The 20,024-nt window shown below is 38.4% G+C and overlaps 1 protein-coding gene across 25 annotated transcripts in view; it reads right to left on the bottom strand.

Moving 5' to 3' along the window:
- TENM3 (teneurin transmembrane protein 3) overlaps positions 1 to 20,024 on the bottom strand; it is a 1,577,510-nt gene that overhangs the window by 173,622 nt on the left and 1,383,864 nt on the right. For 18 of the 25 annotated variants that reach the window (XM_082244015.1, XM_082244035.1, XM_082244033.1 and 15 more), the window contains one exon: positions 1,641 to 1,667. The exons of the other annotated variants lie outside the window; for them this stretch is intronic. In XM_082244015.1, coding sequence (XP_082100141.1) covers positions 1,641 to 1,667 — 27 coding nt within the window. The remainder of the gene's footprint in view (positions 1 to 1,640; positions 1,668 to 20,024) is intronic. 25 annotated transcript variants of the gene reach the window in all.

Below are 20,024 nucleotides of genomic sequence, written 5' to 3'. Positions count from 1 at the left end.
AAAGATGGCTGCCTTCAACTTGCATTGCAATTTGCCAACGTGACTTTGGTAGCATTCCTAAATGTTTTTCTTTTAGAATCTGCATCAAGTTAAAATTAAACAGACATAAAGAGTAAAGCAATAAAATTGGATTGGGTGAGCACATTCATTTTGCCACTGCAGGCTGTGTTGAATAAGCCCCACCAACTAAACACCCGACACCTGCCTATAAAAATCCTCAAAAAAGCTATTTAAATTTTAGTGAAGCAATAATAATTTCATAGAAATTGGCACGGAACACACAATATGAACATTTAAATGACTCGGATAATAGTATTAAAGAAATAACATTTATTTATTGATTTCTTCCAAAATTCATCTTGTGCTATACATAATGAAGCTCTTAAGTCTGTGGACTTTTTCTTTTTTTTAATGTCTTTGTAAAATTGTGTTTTCAAAGGGAAAAGGTTCACATTTATAGGCTATTTCTGCTTGACTACCTTCAAAATGTTGCCTTTTAGAAAGCAATTTGTCTACCCACATATTCCCAAATAATATACACCAATTTAAAAAAGCAGTATTGGTCTCAGGTTCGATAAGCCAGTCCAATTCTGCTAGGTCTATATATTCATAAATGTATTTTAGTATTTTATTAATATTACCCATTTTTTAAAGGGATTAGGTGTAAAAATGTTGTATATTAAAGCGATTAAGGTGTAAAAATGTATATTAAAGTAACATTTTATGTTGAAATGTATTAAAGACAATTATTTAACTGACCTCCTCTTTCTGATTAACTTTGAAATTAATGAAAGCGACAGCATGGGACAAATGTATGATCAACATAATAAAAAAAAACAACTCTGAAGGTTACACTCGTTTGGAATAAAAAAGGAGAAAAAATATCAATTAAATGGTTAACTGAAGAAGCTAATGCATTCGATATAAAACTAGCTGGAGTATTTTAATTGCTGGGAAATTATATGTCTTTATGTTTTTTTTAAAATAACTCATTAAGTAATATCAAATTAAGTCCTCTTTGAAATAAAAAAGAAAAATCAAGCCTAAATTCGCAATACTTAGGCATGCATGGTTATATTACAGAATAGCAAGGAAAGAAACAAAAGAGTGAAAATTAGTTTTTTTTATGTATAAATAACTTGCACATCATGACTGTTTTTAGTGCAGCAAACATTTTAAGAATTATAGTAAGCTGCTGCAAATAATTCATATTTTCATATTTTTCCCACATTAACTAAATTCCAACATAACAAGGGTCGAGTTTAGCCTCACTGGAATGGTACTTTAAATCCTGAGCAGATACAGCTCCCCAATACTGGAGCAGTTACAGGGCAAAACAATTTAAAGAATTCCAAAATGTTTGTATTTTTCATCCCTTCTCAAGCCAGCAGAGGTAATGCACTTGTAAATATAAAAATTGAACACAAAGAAAAACCAAAAGTATATAACACAATAAAAAGATCAGCAAATGCTATACATGTAATAATGCACACATACAAACAGCATTGGTCAAATTGAGGAAAGGAAGGTGGGATTTATGTTAATGGTATTTAGCTGAAGATTGTACAACATAGAAAAATTGGGGTAAATATAGGTGTATATATACTCCAATTGTTAAACAAATAGAAAGAATACAGTACCTTTAACTATTTTATCCAAATAGTGAGCTTGTGAAGTTGAAAGGGGGGAAAGAACAAGACAGACATTTCAGGACATTAACTGTTAGCAAAGGCATGCAGAAATATAGAGCATCTGAGGTTAGTAAAGAGAATATCAATGTTAGATCAGTATTATGGGGAATGGGGTATGCATTTCCATATCAGAAACTATAGCTTGTTCTACAGACTACAATAAAACAAAGAAAATAATGATTTGTAGATGGAAATGTTTATGATGAGTTATAGATTGTTAATATCCACTGCCCACTCCACCCATGAAGGAACAAGAAAAATGTGTACTACGTATAACTTTGTCTACCAGGGGGCTGCAAACTTCTTATTCCTATACAAGGAAGACTATTCCTATTCATGCACACCAAACCTTTGTACAAGTCATATGCATGTTATAAATATTTAGTTAATATGATTTGGCTCTTTAGGTAACAATCTGATAAAGCCCTAAATATACAGTGCTATTGTTAATCACACTTTATGCTGTAATACACTATTTATATCCCCTTAGTCTACCCCCTGCCATATACTTTAGGTTATGTTTTAACTCTATTAACAAGGGTATAATTCTGAAGGATACTGGCACCTAGTACAGTACATCAGTTCCCAGACATCTGCGATGTAGCCGAAGTGCTATCCAAATACATGTGCAGTTTATACTCCCTAAAGTGAGTCTTTACACAGATGTAAAATATGCATACAGAGCAACCTATATAACCCATATGGGTAAACAGAGATTTTACCCCACAGCTAATGTCCCTCAATCAGTTGGCAATGCAAGCTCTGTGAACTTGAGCCCAAGTGGCAACCATACTCATAATAACAAAGCTAAAATTTTTGAGGATAAGGTGTGTATTCTTTTCAAGGGACTATTGATAGTGCTATGAGATGACATACTCAACTCTCTCAGCTAATGCTGAGTACAAATTGCTACTATATGATTGTACAACCTCAAATGGATCTCTTTTAGATTAGGGAACAATTATGTAGAGCAAGACTATCTAAATAATTCATGCAATTAAATTCTGATTTGAAAAAGTTATAGGAATAGTTGTAAGAATAAAGGATATTGTGTAATTAGGCTGAAAATTTACATGGCCCAGCTAACACTCAACAGCAGCTCCAGAGAATTGTCAGTTTGGCTGGTATTGGATCCTAAATTATTTGCAAGTTACAGGTCCCTTCTCTATATGCTTTTTTCCATTAATCTGAACTAAGAGAAAATATTCAGTGCTGCCCCTATAATCTTAAAATACCTAAAACAATATGCTGCTTTATTGCATTTTAACCTTTAACATCCTCTGTATACTGTGCTGTACATTCTTGACTTCATTATATACACCCAGCTGTAAGTTATATACTCCACACTTCTCCTGCTACATTGGACATACCCTGCCACTGTCTGTTTTCCTCTCTCAAACTTACCATACAGAACATTGTGGTTTTGTCATGGACCTTTCTGTGCTCAAATTGACAGTTTTTGCTAGTTTGTATAAAGTAAATATGTCTTACACAGTTGCATTTCATAGGACACTGAGAGCCGGTTCACACTGGGGCGACTTGTCAGGCGACCTGGTCGCCTGACAAGTCGCCGTGGGTCGCCTGCCATACACAAGTCGCTCCGACTTAGAAAAAGGGTCCTGTACTACTTTGGGGCGACCTGGAGCGACCTGCATTGACTTCAATGATATGAAGTCTGTGCATGCCGCTCCGAGGTCGCAGTGCGCGCTGTGCACCGCGACTTCACAGGTCGCCCCGGCAAGTGGGGTCGCTCCTATGTGAACCGGTTCTTAAAATGCATCTATTGCACACAAAATGCACTTATCAGGTTTCATGCGTAGCTTTATCTTAGAAAATATATGCCTCTGCTGCATGTAGGGGCCAGCAACACTTTAAAGTGTGGTGATGCATGATAGGGGAACCCTTTTTAGTCCCTGCCCCAAATTTGCAGGACCCCAGCTGTAAACTTGATATTGTACCAGAACCTCAAACTTGGTGGTTTACTATATAAGTATAAAATGAAAATAAAACTGACAAGGGAGCCACGGGTGGCCATAGTGTTTTAATGGTTGGCTTGCAACCTGCTCAGTGACTTTAGCATGACCCCATTTGGGATATGCAGACCAACATTTTCCTGCAAATGAGCTTCTTAATCTGCCGAAACACTTCCAAGCAAAGGTATACTTTTTGTCAGTCTCTATTGCACTGATTGCTGCGTTTGTCCTTTGTAATAACAGACATAATCACAGCTGGAAAAATGCAATCTGATTTTACTAGATATTTCAAGTAAAGTCTCTTACCAGTGAAAATTACTGAACAGAAAGTGTAGAGAGGCTTAAAAGCACTTGGATTCAAGGCAGCCTATAACAAAACAGCCATTTTAATTTACAAGCCCCATGCCTTGAGCCTGATCACAAGTAACTGCCATTTTAGGGAGGAATAATTCTCCTGTATGCTCACACAACCTAGCAATTCTTCTGAGCAGACACAGGCAATTATGCAAAACATCCAGCAAAGTTATGTATAGTAGTCGTCTAATGTAGAAGAGGATACTCTGGGGACATGGTTCAATTGGATTGGTACAACAGAATCAAGTCTGAATTGTATCTTATAAAGCAAAGGTGAACAGTAACACATCTTCGGGAAATTACACACTGTTTATTGGAAATCAAACTAACTGTTTGTTTGGGAAAATGAGACCGGAAATTTTCTTTTTTTTTATGTGATAAAATATTGACTTCAACTCTTAAAGGAATACGTCCATGATAATAAGCAAACAAAGATAAATACAAGGAAGCCTTTAGTTGCTAATCCTATTTTTTGACATTGATAAAAATCAGCATTTGATTATTGAGCTATCATGTAATCCTGGTAGTTGCTGCAATGACATATTACTATTGTGTTCAGCATAACATGACTTTAGAACCGATTGAATATATTTCAATAGGATACCTCGGCTGTGTTATTCAGAATGACTTACAAGTATACTGCTGCCAAGAGACAGGTGACCAGAGCGATAAGCCTAAGCAAAGAGAGAACCTAGAGCTTCATGAGTTAATGGGTCCCCATGCTCTTGCTTGTTGGCCCATTACTAAAACTGTCTCTTTCTTCTATGAATTTTGTTGAGGAGTTGAAGCATTTTAGTAAGCAGATAAAACTACTACAAAATAAATGAGAGAGATTAGCTTCACTGAAAAAGAAGCCCTTGTTATCTAGAGATTTTACTTTCATAAAACGACTTAAAGGAGAAGTAGGACCAAAGCTCTTTTGACCCTACTTCTCATGTGGGTCACACGAGTGCACTTATTTCTGCACTCCTGTGACCCATATTCAGCAGACAGTGGGCTAAAGTCCACTATCGACTGATATCACTCAGCTGGTTCAGGCTCTGCAAGGATCCCAACTTTAAAAATGAATGAGCAGGCTGCTGAGAGCCCCAGGCAGCCGCTCCAGTGAATGCTGGAGGGGCAGAGTAGAGAGCCAGCTACTGACAGTCACCGGCTCTTTGCACAGTCAAGACTTAGAACTGAGTGATCAGTGGTCTTGGATCTCTCAGTTCTCAGTGGACTGATATTGCATCCACCTAGCGGAGTATGGATGTTGGATGTTTTTTTTTTATATCCCAAACTTCTCTTTTAACTTAACGTTGCTGACCCAAGATACATTTTGAAAGCATAACCCCTCTAAACATTACATTAACCACCCCATAAACAATTCAAAATCACAAATATCTATATGGAATAGAAGGGGAAGTTCTTTTGTAAAATATACAACATTATTATGACGTTTCTAGAATTGAACAAAACTTTTCCTATAAACTTGCCCTGGAGCTTGCTGGAGAATGAGCTTTGTTTCCCCTGTGACCACAAGCAACAATATTTCAGAGAAAAAACAATAAATGGCACACCAGTTCTATTAGTGCCCAATGCTAACAAAACACAACTGCAGCAACATACATCAGAAACTCATCAGACACACAGCAGGTGGGGTTTCTTTCTCCCCTTAACTCAACCCAACAAAATAGCCTCTCTGCATCTCCGGTGCACCCCTCCCTTTAAACTAAGCTTGGCTACAGGATGTTTGGGTTCTAGTGAATCAGTGGTCAATGTTCAGCTAATGATTGTCTCAGCCTATAAAATGGTAGCCTCCACTGTGTGAAGACAACAAGAACAATTTTACGATGTTATGACTGCATTGCATCTACGTGTTTGTTAATGCTATGTCTGCTAGAAAATGACTTTGTTCGAGGTTAGCAAATCAATACCCTGGCTGTATAAGAAACATTTTATTTCGCACACTTATCCATTGTGTTATAGGTTGATGGGAAAATAAAAGGGAGACAAAAACATGTAGATGTCAACAAGAGGTTTTTGTGAAGCGCAGAATAATAGCAGACAGGTATTGGATTTGGTGTTTACATTAAAGGCTTAACAAATAGAAAATATTGACCAACAGTGCCAGTAGATAAGGTGTTTACCTGAAACGCACCTATTAACCCTCCAACTTGCAGAATTATAAATAAAAAAAAGATACCAAGCTATCAAACTGCTTGATGTAATTGGAGAAGTGTAATGTTTTTAAATTTGCCTCATTGATGATTTAAAGCAAACCTGTCTTATGCCAGTAACCCACACACAAATATTTAATAAGTTTACTGATGTGCTTATGTTGCAGAGAAGTGGTTTCTGAGCCTAATAACACACCTTTTCCCTGCAGTAGGCACCGCATGTTCAATTGCCAAGGCAAAGAAGTGAAGAAGGCAAAGGCTATTAATGATCGCCTGCAATAATCCTTAAAGAGGTTGTAAACCTCAAAAAAAACCCCTAAAAACCTGAAAGACAACAGCATATTGAGCTAGTATGCATCGCATACTAGCTCATTATGAAATACATACCTTAGAATGAAACCCCCAAAGCAGCATCCGCTCACCACTGACACGGCCGACTTGTTCACCCATCTTCCTTCCGGGTTCACTTCCTCCGGCCAGCTGATTGGACGGAGCCACGATGATGCATGGGCGGCTGTTCCTTCAGAGCACATGCGTCAGTGATGTCACTGGCTGCATGCAAAGTAAATATCTCCTAAACATTGCACATTTAGGAGATATTTAGAGTACCGTTAGGTAAGCCTTATTATAGGTTTACCTATAGGTACAAGTTACAGAGGAAGCTTTACTTCCTCTTTAACATGTTGTGTGATCCTTTCACTTAGCTGTCAACTACACTGGTAAAAGTGTAAGCTTAGGAGCAGAAATCACAAATTAAGTGTATCAGGCCAGGAAGAATACGAGTGGTCATGAGAGAAGAGAGTAGTTATTTCTTGCCCCAATGTATTATCAATATTTGCAAAGCATTTGAAATATTGGATTAGGTTAAAGTATAAAAACATTCTTGGTGGGTTGAAAAAGACAGCACATAATCTTAAAGATCCAAACCCTCTCACTAAAACCTCCTGTTAGCTTTAACATGTGAACATGATTTCAGAAATTGCTTCATGTGGCTTTGGCTGGTGAAGTTGTTTTTCTGAGCTGGAATCTCCAACTGCCACATCAGCTGGGGTCCTTCGCCAAGTCCAGGAGCTGAATTAAACAGTCCCTGGCCTTCTGATCCCATGTTAAAGGTGCACTCTATAGCAGTGGCTGTAAGCACAATGCTTGTGTTTACAGAGGAAGTGATGTAATATTACAAATATTGTTACAGCCCTTCCTGTGACTCTAGAAACTAAAATAGAGTGGAAGCCGCTTCGTCCTTTCTCCCCTTGCAGCAATAAATCACTGTAACAGTAATGAATTTTATTAGGAATTAATTACAGCAACACATCAAAATTACAAGTGTTTTATTGCTATAGAGCTGCAGTACTACAGGGGGAGGAATGAACACAGGTATCTGAAATCCCCAAAAGCGACAACTGCAAAACATTTGTTGGGGACAGTGAATTTCAGATCCGCGGGCCACCAGAGAGGTAAGAATCAAGTGTCTTCACTTGAAACAGCCAGGCTTTACCTTTTTTTGGGGGGAGAGGCAACAGAGTTGCTTTAAAGCACCTAAAGACATAGGAGAACATTTGCCCGATCCTGCCATAAACTTTTTGTACCCCCCCCCCATGCCTTGTTGGGTATTCTAGGAGAAGAAAATATCAGACGACATGGAGCCCATCTAATCCTCTCTCTCTTTCCTGGGGTAAGTTGGAACTCATGTGCTCCACCCTCCCTCATCCAAAGGCCTAAACATGCCAGTTTGTAGAATGATCTCATATAAGAAACATCCTTTGGGTGACTGAATTGTGCATGCATGACATCTGCTGTGGAGACTTGGAGACAGGTCAACATTGAGAACCCCTTATTTAAAAAAAATCTTGGCCCAAATAAACAACATTCTCCTTTTAAAAGAAGCACTAGCCCATGTTTGACTGTTATGAGGGGTCACATTAAAAAAGTAAAAATAAAAAAAAACATTTTGTTCATTCCATAAGGCTAGACCATCTATCAAAAATATACAGCAATGTTTGCTGAAAAGAAAACATTCAAAGTACTAAATATATTTACCAATATCTATCTATAAAAACATAATACTAAAATGTATGTTTTTTTTTATTTAAACCTCTTCATAGTGCTTCTCTAAAAATTTGTTACCAAATCTTCATAAAAGTACAAAACTAAGGGCCATAGAATTTGCCATTTCCTTACTGAAGTCTCAGAAAACCTGAGGAAATAGAAATGTGATTATTATCACAGCTGACCAGGGAAATAGTTAAGTCTATTAGGCTGATAACAGCAGTGTCTTGAGGGCCTGAAGAAGCTACACTTGGCTTACAGCATTGTTATTCTAAGCGTCCTTTGCAGGCCATGTAATATGTCAGAAAATGCTAGTCTACTATTATACGTTCTGAGCGTGGCCGCCTTTAATGACTGCTATTAGCATCCCATTAAAGAGGCACCTAGGTATCATCCTTAGATTATTCATGCACTAGATTCACTAGATATGATAAAATGAGACTAGTCTCTGAATAAGTATATTAAAACCATTTATTCCAATCAGCTGCTGTTTTAATCAGCAGGAACAGCATGCCCATTGATTTGATGTTCATTAATTGGTACTCACTGCTCTATTTTATTACTGATTATCCTGTCATAATGGATTAGAACACTAACATACTTTGCTTTTCTACTTATCTATCCCATTCTATGAGAACCTATGGAGGCTGGGTGTGATTTAATCATTTTGTATTCACACAAGATTATGTTTTAAGGGCTAATGTTTAGCATAGGCCAAGCACATACATAAGCTACTGAGATGACGGTCTAAAGATCCCTTAGTCACATAATTGTTCGAGATATAATTATTTACATTTGTTTTAGCAAAGCAAGCAGGTTTTTTATTTTTTTGCACTAATCAGGTCCTCTTGGCAATGGCACATGACTGCATATCCCTGAGAATGGCCAGCTAGGGAGGGGAGTGTCTACAGTGCTTACATATACAAAAAAATATAGCAATGAGCATATATGATTTTTTTGATCCAGCCAGATCAGGTGATAATCATGTCCTGTCTACAAGCAGGCTAAGAGGGGTATTATATCAAGCACCAGGAAAGCAAAGTTTGGGATGTTCCCCAAAATGAGAATGTTGCTTGTATATATATATATATATATATATATATATATATATATTTTTTTTTTTTTTTTTATACTTTACATTGGAAAATTAACACGAGACCCATTGCATCTTTTGCAAAAAAAAATTAAAAAAATGTGTATGTATAATTTCTATGCATTGTAGCCTGCAAAGATATGCAACTGCAATCAGTGTATGATAGGTGCAATGCTCTGCTTTCTGCAGGCTATTCCTTCAGCCACAGGTCTGCCCCGAGGTACAGGCCTTTCAATTATGGGGTTAGCGATAGTATTAATGTACTACAAGTGCAATGAGTCCCTCTGCTGTGGTTGCACTTTTTCCATTCACAGATTCCTTTTAATATATGATGTGGTTGCGTGGATGATGCCATACACAGCTGCGCCAAATTCAGAAAATTACAGCAGCTGGTAGGGAGAATAACCCCAGTATTCTGTTATGGAGCAGGGGTGGGGAAGGGAGCTTTTATTTGTGACCATCTTAAATGTTTCACCCTAAATGTGAGTGTAACATGCATTTTGTCGGAAAGATGGATTTCTCTTTTTAAAGTGGTTAAATTGCCCTTTGTTTGACCAGAATTAATATCTATATGGGACTGGTGTCTAAGGCAACCCCTAAGCAGGATATTTAAAATGTGGGTTATCTTTTATTATTAAAGTATGCCTGGATGAAACTTCTTTTTACAGTTACATAGAGTGGGATAGGATTAGATCCCCAGTTGTATCTTTACTGCTGTCCTGGTGACCACAGTTTCACCAGACAGGAAGGGAGTAGAAATGTGCTTTTATTTTTCTTGCTTTTGATCAAAGGAATTTAAAGTAGTATTAAACCCAAAACAAAAAATGCATTATATTGCAGCTTACCAATCATTAGATGTGGTGGCTGCATCCGGTTTCTTTTCTTTGTATTCCCCCCCCCCCCTGTTTTCACCTGGTAATATAGTCACTAAAACACCTCCTGTATTAGTGAGACACAACTTTGGAGGAATGAGAACAGGGGGCACAATAAACAGTAGTACTCTCAGTCTTTGGGGGAGGGGAGTGTTAGATGCACTAACAAATTGAAGCCAAACTCCAGCTTAAACTTTATTATCAGTTACAGCAGTTTTTGTTTGTTTTGTTTTTTTACCCTTTGGAATAAAGATTTTGCATTAATAAATCAAAGCTGATCATTTTATTCACCCTTGCCAGTGTCAAGTGGTTTCCCCCGCCCATGTAAACTGAACATTCTACTGCAGAGCTTGAGCTTGTGAAAAACAACAGACTAAAGCTGGATACAGACTATACAACTTTTGTTGTTAGATTTCCTTTAGATTTACCTTTAACTAAGTAGTGCAAGGGCCTGCCTGATGGCATACAAATTAAAAGTGTTTAGGTTTGAAGACAATTGTCTAGTGTATATCCAGCTTTACTGGTCAGCTCGCAAGATAAAAATTATTTTTTATGAAAATAAACAAAACTTATGCAGTTATCACATCTAAGAATTGATAAGCTGCAATATAATAATGGTTTGTTTTTAGGTTTAATACTGCTTTAGGAATCATTTATTGCTGTCTGTCCCTGCAGAATTTCCTCACTTCCTGTCTCCTAAAACCATGATCATTCAGACAGAAAACATAAAATCTCTTTAACCACTTGCCGACCGCCTCCTGTATATTTACTGCGGCACGCAGCCGCTTACAGGCAAAGTGAGGTAGTACTACGTCGCTTGCCAAAGAGCCTGTAGGAGGCAAGCGCGCGCCACCGGAGGCGCACTCCCACCCCCGCGTGTTCCCTGCCTAGCCAGCGCGTGTGACCAGTGGCTCCGATGGCCGTCGGCCACTCGCGATCTCCCACAGGAGAGGGAGAAAGACAGATGGCTGATGTAAACACAGCCGTCTGTCATTCTCCCTGAAGTAGACCCAAAGGCTATGCGATCCTGCTATATAGGATCACATGTCTCTGTGGTTACTTCACTAGCCACGCCCCGTAACAGTTAGAATCACGCCTGGTAAGGAGAGGCCTCTTAGACTATGTAAGTTTATGTTTTATGGGTGCTCACAGTAGAACTGTGACTGGCCTTGTTGTTTGGTAAATTCTTAGGTCAGTCAAATGCCTGTCTGGCACTGATATTAAGGAGAGGCCTCTTAGACTATGTAAGTTTATGTTTTATGGGTGCTCACGGTAGAACTGTGACTGGCCTTGTTATTTGGTAAATTCTTAGGTCAGTCTAATGCCTTTCTGGCACTGATGGTAAGGACAGACCTCTTAGACTATGTGAGTTTATGTTTATGGGTGCTCACAGTATAACCGTGACTGGCACTGTTGTTTGGTACATTTAGAAAGTTGTTACTTTTGCAGAGTTCAATAAAGCTGTGGCCTTGCCCTATTTCCAGGAGTTTAGTGGTAGCATACTGCTGAGAAGCATAGGCTCATTTATGAACAACTAATAAACCAATACCTTGCCCCCCCCCCCCCCCCAAAAAAGACACAGAAGCTAGTCTTGATGTATGGCTCAAATAATGTATTTTTAAAATGTCATGTAATGTTAAAAATAAGAAACAACAGCTGTTCATAATATTAAAACAAATATTTTAAAACACATTTTTAAGATCTGGACAATACGCTTTTACTTGAAAGTGTCATTGCACTACCTGCTGGAAAAATGCAAAATTACATTGCATCTATGCTAAACAGTGGGGTTGATTTACAAAAGTCAAAGAGACTGTGCACTTTGCAAGTGCAGTTGCACTCATTTTTTCCCCAGAGGTTAGTGAATGTGGTGAAGCGCTGCTGATTTCCATCATCCAATTATATGCCAGAAAACTGCAGTTTTTTATTTTTCTTGCACCCGATTGTTTATTCTCTACAAAAGAAAGCTTCACCACATTCACTAAGCTCTGGCAAAAATTAGTGCAACTGCACTTGCAAAGTGCATAGTCTCTTTTAGTAAATCAACCCCAGCGTTTCTCCGTGGGAACCAATATATGCCCAATTCCAGTCTCTCGCATAAACCAAGCAAAATTGCTGGAAGCCTGATGTTTACATGGGGATTATGATATGAAATGATCCATAGATCATCTAGGATCCTCTGTAGAGAGGTCCTGAGGAAATAATGGATTCTCTTGAAGCTTTCATTTTAATTGCATGCCAGGGGCTGGGACATGATCTAGATGAGAGGACAGGGGCCTGGAAGTAAATTTGGGTCATGCCTATACAAATCCTTCATATATTCATTTCTAAAAAGCATCACATTGAGTTTGCAAGAACACAAAGTAGAGTATCTGCTTACAGATATTCAAGGCAAAAAAAAAATGATTTTTGTGTAAAGATAACGATTTGGTTTACAATGACATTATAAGCGTCAAAGAGATAGTCAAGGCTAAACATGGGAACAGACAGACATGACAACATTACGGCAAAGCCCAGACTTACGAGATACATCAAAATCACTGTATATAGCATTTAAAATTTACAAATCACTTGCAGAAATCAAATGCACATTTCATTAAGGTTACATGCAAACATTCCAAACAAACATGACACTTTTACTGCCAAGTCCTTGGGGGAAATCATACTGAATGACAGTTCTGAAAGCTGCTCACTGGTTTTTGAATAATAGGGCTAAAAAAAAAAAAAAAAGAATAGAACGCCGCTCTTATTTTCTGAGGAGTCATAATACCTAATTATAAACGCCATGTACTCGGGTGCATTATAACATTACCAGGTCTGCTGAAAATTTTCACATTCTGTTCTGTGAATATAATCTTGTGGCTTTATTCCCTGTAATTACCAGGGACTCAATAAGTGCATTAGGAGCATAGTCACTAAGGAGAGACATAAGACAGAGAGTAATAGACACACCGAGAAGGAGGCTTGAGAATAGCACAGTCATAAAAAGGAAGGGGGGGGGGGTGAGAAGAAATGTAATGGGCAGCAGGAAAACACGACTACACATATGCCGTTGGAATGTATCAGGACTCACTGGAGACTTTTCTGAATGTGGATTTTACCAGGAGAAACACACAAGGAAGCACATATTGTATTATAAGCATGTCTGGGGATTCCAGCTCTAGCAAAACCTGCCTCAGAGCCATTATCAGCTCAAAACATGCTGCGCTGTCTTGTGATGCACCGTTATCCCAGATGTTATGCTAAAACAATACGCTATGCAGAAGGTAGCAATGCAACTTAGGACAAGAATAGAACAGCTAACAACAAAAGAAGGCATTTCATTGTAATACATAATACTCAAAGAATATGGACACTAGAAATTTAAACGGCATAGTTTGAAATAATATATTCACTTACTTCATTAGTGTTAAAAAAATATATATATAAATGGGGTATTTAAAGAATTCTAATCACAGTCAATAATATTGTCACAATGAATCTATTTGGCAGCACACCACGTTTCTTCAAGTTGAGTCCAAACTTTTTTTTATTAAAGCATGATCACATCACAAAAAAAAGTGCAATGTTTCTGAGTCATGCAGGATCCTTTCATCAGGCATGTGATAAGTGTAAAGAAACAGTGCAAAATATTTTAATTAACATCCACTAATCAGAAGAGGCAAAGAACCCCTCACCCCTGAACAGTTGTCAGTATTATTGGGCACACTGACAACATAAGACCAGGTGGGGAGGTTGGTAAAGATTCTGAAATGCTGTATTGGCCTTTATTATTATTATTATCTCCTTACTTGTGTTTGTGAATTATAATGCTTTATGTGCTGCAATGGTGCAGACGTGGATGTCTGAAAATAAAGAATGTATTTTTCTTACAAAAACGTGAACATGAACTCAAAAAGTAAAGATTTTCTTTTGTCATCACGCACATTCCGTCATGGCACAAATTTGCATCATGATGCATGACATCATGATATGACGTCATGACGATACCGCTGAATCGCGTCATGACGTAAATATAAGTCCAGACGCAATTTTGGTGGGGAATATCACCATCTAGTGGGGAGTAAGGGCTCTTTCAAACTGTCCGCATTCCATTGCAGACCGCTCAGACTGCTCAGCTGGGATTGATCCGCCGATCCCGCTGAGCCGGCGGATGACAGTTCCGTCTCCGCACACAGTGCGGAGAGGGAGGTGTCAGAGCCCTGCTGCTCTCTAAGGGGAATCAGATGAGAGCAGACCGCTTGTCCGCTCTCATCCGATCCCATCCGACCCGATCCCCAGGACGGATGGAAAATAGGGTTTCCATCCATCCGGATTTCACGGACAGGATCGAATCGGATGGCAGCGGGTGTCAGCGGACATGTCACCACTGACATCCGCTGCTCCATAGGGCTGAATGGGGCATCCGATCAGATCTGGGGAAATGTCAAAAACTCACCCAAATCCCCAAGAGACCTCTTTAAAAGTCCATATAGGAAGGCATAGAGACAATTAAGTAAGGACATATAATACACCTTCTTTATATTCCCAGTCTTCTCTAACCATTTTTAACAGTCCAGAACATTATAGGCTTATATTCAATTAAATGGGGAACTTACAATGCACACTGCAAAACATGATCATTTCCTAATAAAGGGCAGATAAGTAAAACCCTCATTTAAGCCTGATGGCGCATGCATGTTTAACTGGAAAATCCACCTTGCCTCTGCTTTTAATAAATATTTATCCAGGTTTCCCTTTCTTGCACCCAGTTTTGGTTTTTTAATGACCCAGAACTTGAGTTGGTATGGTTCCTTACTATGCACCTGTCACATATGTCTAGCCAAGGTTCTATCTCTATTGAGTGTTATATCCCCAATGAGCCCCAAAACCCATCACCATAGCTGACGATTGGTCTTGCCCACATATAATTTGGGGCATGGACACTTGGCTGCGTAAATTACTCCTTCTGAGCTGCAATTATAAAATGATTTCAATTGGATGAATGTATCATCCTTTGACTTCTTGAATATCACCTCCAGACACTGCAGAAAAAGGCATGGTAAGTCTGTGTTGGAAAAAGGAGGTGTGTCAGTGAAGGGGAATCAGCTGTAAGGAGACCACAGGCAATACAGATCACTAGTGTTTTGCCCTCTACTTGGCTTTTTTGGGCACAGTTTCCACAGCTGAGGTCCTCAAAGTACACTCGGGACTTAAAACATACAATTTAAAAGGTCTTGCTATGGTTGACAGTGGCAACGATGACCCTTTTTTATTTCAATTCTTTCAATGCAGATACACAATTAATAGTGTCATGCCTATTTAAACCGATGGTTACAGATGTGCATTACAATGTGTTTCTCTAAATGTGTAATTTTGAATACCTATGTCCTTATCACAGACCTAATGCCATAAACCACATCCCTACTAAACACGAATTCTACTATGGCTGCTTCTCTCCTATTGAACTGTATTTGTGATATAAAAACCTGGATTGCCCACAATTTCCTTCAATTAAACTGTGACAAGACTGAGGTCATGCTTATTGGCAACCCCCATTAATTATGAAAGGTTAGTCCTAATAGCCTATCTATAGATGGCACTGTACTTGAGCTTCAGTCTAAATTTAAAAATCTAGGGGTAATATTTGATGCTAGTTTAATCTTTGATTCACATTTATAAAATGTTGTCAGAACATCTTTTTTTCCACTTGAGAAACATTGCTCGGCTGCGCCCTATGCTATCATACTCTGTAGCTGAAAAGCTGATCCATACATTTGTGCTCTCCCAGCTTGACTACTGCAATGCTCTACTCAATTGTGTACCTAAATCCTACAATATGTTCAAAATTCTGAAGCCAGAATCCTGACTAGGTCTGGTACATTACCCCTGTCCTGGAGTCCTTGCACTGGCTACCCATCAGGTTTTGCATAGACTTTAAAATCTTCTTGCTCACCTATAAGGCTCTTCATGACTTAGCACCCCATTATCTCTCTCTGAAATGTTATCAACTTACTGCCCCCCTCGTAACCTCTGCTCCTACAATTCTGGTCTTCTGTGTGTCCTCTCTACTCACATACACTTGATGGGAGACTCAGCCCTCTCACGCTATGCTCCAAAACTCTGGAATTCCCTACCAAAGAAGATCACAGAGTCATCTTTTCTAAACTCATTCAAATCAAATCTTAAAATGTTATTCTTTAGACAAGCTTTTACGTAATTCTCCTTTTTTCCTTTATGTTATCATGTGTTTTTCTTGTGTTTTCCTTGTAAACAGCTTTGAGTAGCTACCTTTAAAGGCGCTATATAAAATAAACTTTATTAATATTATTATAAAGTGCATAAGCATGTCCAATATACATTTGCAATCAATTACTTAATAATACTTACAATAATTGAAACCTAACAGAGCAGCTGCATTTAATAGATTAAATAAAGGTATACTATGACACTCTCCTTGCATTGCAGTAAGCCTTGCTTGCTGTTTGGTTTGTCAGGATGGTGTTAACCTTACCTACCTACCAAACATTGTGGTCATTGATCTCACAAACAACACATAGCCACAGAAAGATGAGGTGCCATTTTGGAGCAGCTACATAGATCGCAATGAAATTAATTTTGTCTTCCCCCCTAACAATCCACCAGAGACTGGTGAAGATGGTTTGAGTGGTGAAGTCATTATGAAAGCAGTGCAATAACCAGTGGCATATTACCATGCTTCAGTGCATCACCACTTATTTATTTTTTAATGAGAGCCTCTGCCCTGTGTTTCCTACTGGGGAGAGGCGTCCTGACAGCCAAGCTTGATGACAACAGATAAGAAAGAGTCTCGGTGGAATCTGCAAAGATTAACTTTATAACTTAGGCAACATTAAATGGAATCTCTCCGCCCAAAGATTTATTTCAAAATGTCTATGGTTGCATCTCTCTTGCACAACCTTGTAACTGTAGTCAGGACACCATATAAATTCAATTTGCTTTAATGATTTCACAGGGGATCTTATTAACCCCTCTAAATGCTTAGACTTTTCAGTAATGCGTTTTTTTTTTTTTTAAACAGCATACAGTATAATCAAATTGTATCAGCACTTTACAATGCGGTTTTACTTTACTTTCACTAATAATAATAATAATAATAATAATAATAATAATAATATATATATATATATATATATATCATAATATATATATAAATACATATATATATATATATATATATATATATATATATATATATATATATATATATATATATATATACAGTGGGTACGGAAAGTATTCAGACCCCCTTAAATTTTTCACTCTTTGTTATATTGCAGCCATTTGCTAAAATCATTTAGGTTCATTCTTCTTCCTCATGAATGTACACATAGCACCCCATACTGACAGAAAAACACAGAATTGTTGACATTGTTGCAGATTTATTAAAAAAGAAAAACTGAAATATCACATTGTCCTAAGTATTCAGACCCTTTGCTGTGACACTCATATATTTAACTCAGGTGCTTTCCATTTCTTCTGATCATCCTTGAGATGGTTCTACACCTTCATTTGAGTCCAGCTGTGTTTGATTATACTGATTGGACTTGATTAGGAAAGCCACACACCTGTCTATATAAGACCTTCCAGATCACAATGCATGTCAGAGCAAATGAGAATCATGAGGTCAAAGGAACTGCCTGAAGAGCTCAGAGACAGAATTGTGGCAAGGCACAGATCTGGCCAAGGTTACAAAAAGATTTCTGCTGCACTTAAGGTTCCTAAGAGCACAGTGGCCTCCATAATCCTCAAATGGAAGACGTTTGGGACGACCAGAACCCTTCCTAGAGCTGGCCGTCCGGCCAAACTGAGCTATCGGGGGAGAAGAGCCTTGGTGAGAGAGGTAAAGAAGAACCCAAAGATCACTGTGGCTGAGCTCCAGAGATGCAGTCAGGAGATGGGAGAAAGTTGTAGAAAGTCAACCATCACTGCAGCCCTCCATCAGTCGGGGCTTTATGGCAGAGTGGCCCGACGGAAGCCTCTCCTCAGTGTAAGACACATGAAAGCCTGCATGGAGTTTGCTAAAAAACACCTGAAGGACTCCAAGATGGTGAGAAATAAGATTCTCTGGTCTGATGAGACCAAAATAGAACTTTTTGGCCTTAATTCTAAGCGGTATGTGTGGAGAAAACCAGGCACTGCTCATCACCTGTCCAATACAGTCCCAACAGTGAAGCATGGTGGTGGCAGCATCATGCTGTGGGGGTGTTTTTCAGCTGCATGGACAGGATGACTGGTTGCATTCGAGGGGAAGATGAATGCGGCCAAGTACAGGGATATCCTGGACAAAAACCTTCTCCAGAGTGCTCTGGACCTCAGACTGGGCTGAAGGTTTACCTTCCAACATGACAATGACCCTAAGCACACAGCTAAAATAACGAAGGAGTGGCTTCACAACAACTCCGTGACTGTTCTTGAATGGCCCAGCCAGAACCCTGACTTAAACCCAATTGAGCATCTCTGGAGAGACCTAAAAATGGCTGTCCACCAACGTTTACCATCCAACCTGACAGAACTGGAGAGGATCTGCAAGGAGGAATGGCAGAGGATCCCCAAATCCAGGTGTGAAAGACTTGTTGCATCTTTCCCAAAAAAGATCAAAAGGGGGCTTCTACTAAATACTGAGCAAAGGGTCTGAATACTTACCCTTGTGATCACCCTTGTGGACCATGTGATATTTCAGTTTTTCTTTTTTAATAAATCTGCAACAATGTCAACAATTCTGTGTTTTTCTGTCAGTATGGGGTGCTATGTGTACATTCATGAGGAAGAAGAATTAACTTAAATGATTTTAGCAAATGGCTGCAATATAACAAAGAGTGAAAAATGTAAGGGGGTCTGAATACTTTTACCCACTGTATACATATATATATTTTTTTTTTATTGTAACACCTCTTTTAAATGCCCTAATGCCTTCAATAATGTCATGCATATCATTTATGCTCTACAAAGAGCTATTAAAGTGGACTTTCTACATACTCCCTCAATGCTATGCTATGCTATGAAATGCTATGAATCCCCAGCTGTATCTACTCCTCCTCCTGGCCTGCGTTTCTCCTAGCAGTTCCATCACTACATATTTTGCTCTTCGTGCTCTGTTTTTCTACTTCTCCAAAGTTTCACAAGACTTCATAGCTCCCCGTTAAAAGCCAATGATAACATGCTACCATAGCAACTCATTATCAAGGTTAGATGACAGAATATTAGCACAAGCTTGTGGATTTTCCATTACTTACCATTGTTTTTATGTTTATTAGTATAGTATCAGCACAGCTCTAAAGAAAAATGTCACTGAGCCATGAAAACTTGAAAGGGTGCCTTCTAAAATGTAAAAACTCTCTTGGAAGCCACTGCTGATGCTTGGTATGCCATGTGATCTATACCATGGCATGGATCACATGGCAAACCGGTAGGTCAAGGGTATTTCAGAACTCACTTTCCTTTTTCATTTTATATTTCGTGCCATTACATTTTATAAGGAGCAAAGTTTGTGCTTGCAGGGAGTAATATACACTCTTCTACACTCTTCTACATAACAGAAAGAACATTAGGGACATTAGATGTCACCTTGGAGTTTTATGATTTGTGTAAAAGCACTCATCCATTTATATAGAAATAGTGCGTGACCTCCAATATTCCACATGCATATATTAAACAGATGAAACAAATAAATAAATATATACACCAGCAGTGAAAAGGTTTAGAACACCACTGTTTTTCCAGTTTTTGCAGACATATGAAGTAGAAGTAATTTCTTCCTTCCACCAACAAATAATCTACAAACCCCATTGCTTTAATTCTGAATATGCCTTCTGATA

This window comes from Pelophylax lessonae (genome assembly GCF_965119305.1).
Source record: "Pelophylax lessonae genome assembly, chromosome: 1".
Classification (NCBI taxonomy): Eukaryota; Metazoa; Chordata; class Amphibia; order Anura; family Ranidae; genus Pelophylax; species Pelophylax lessonae.
This window is presented reverse-complemented; position numbering and strand designations above follow the sequence as displayed.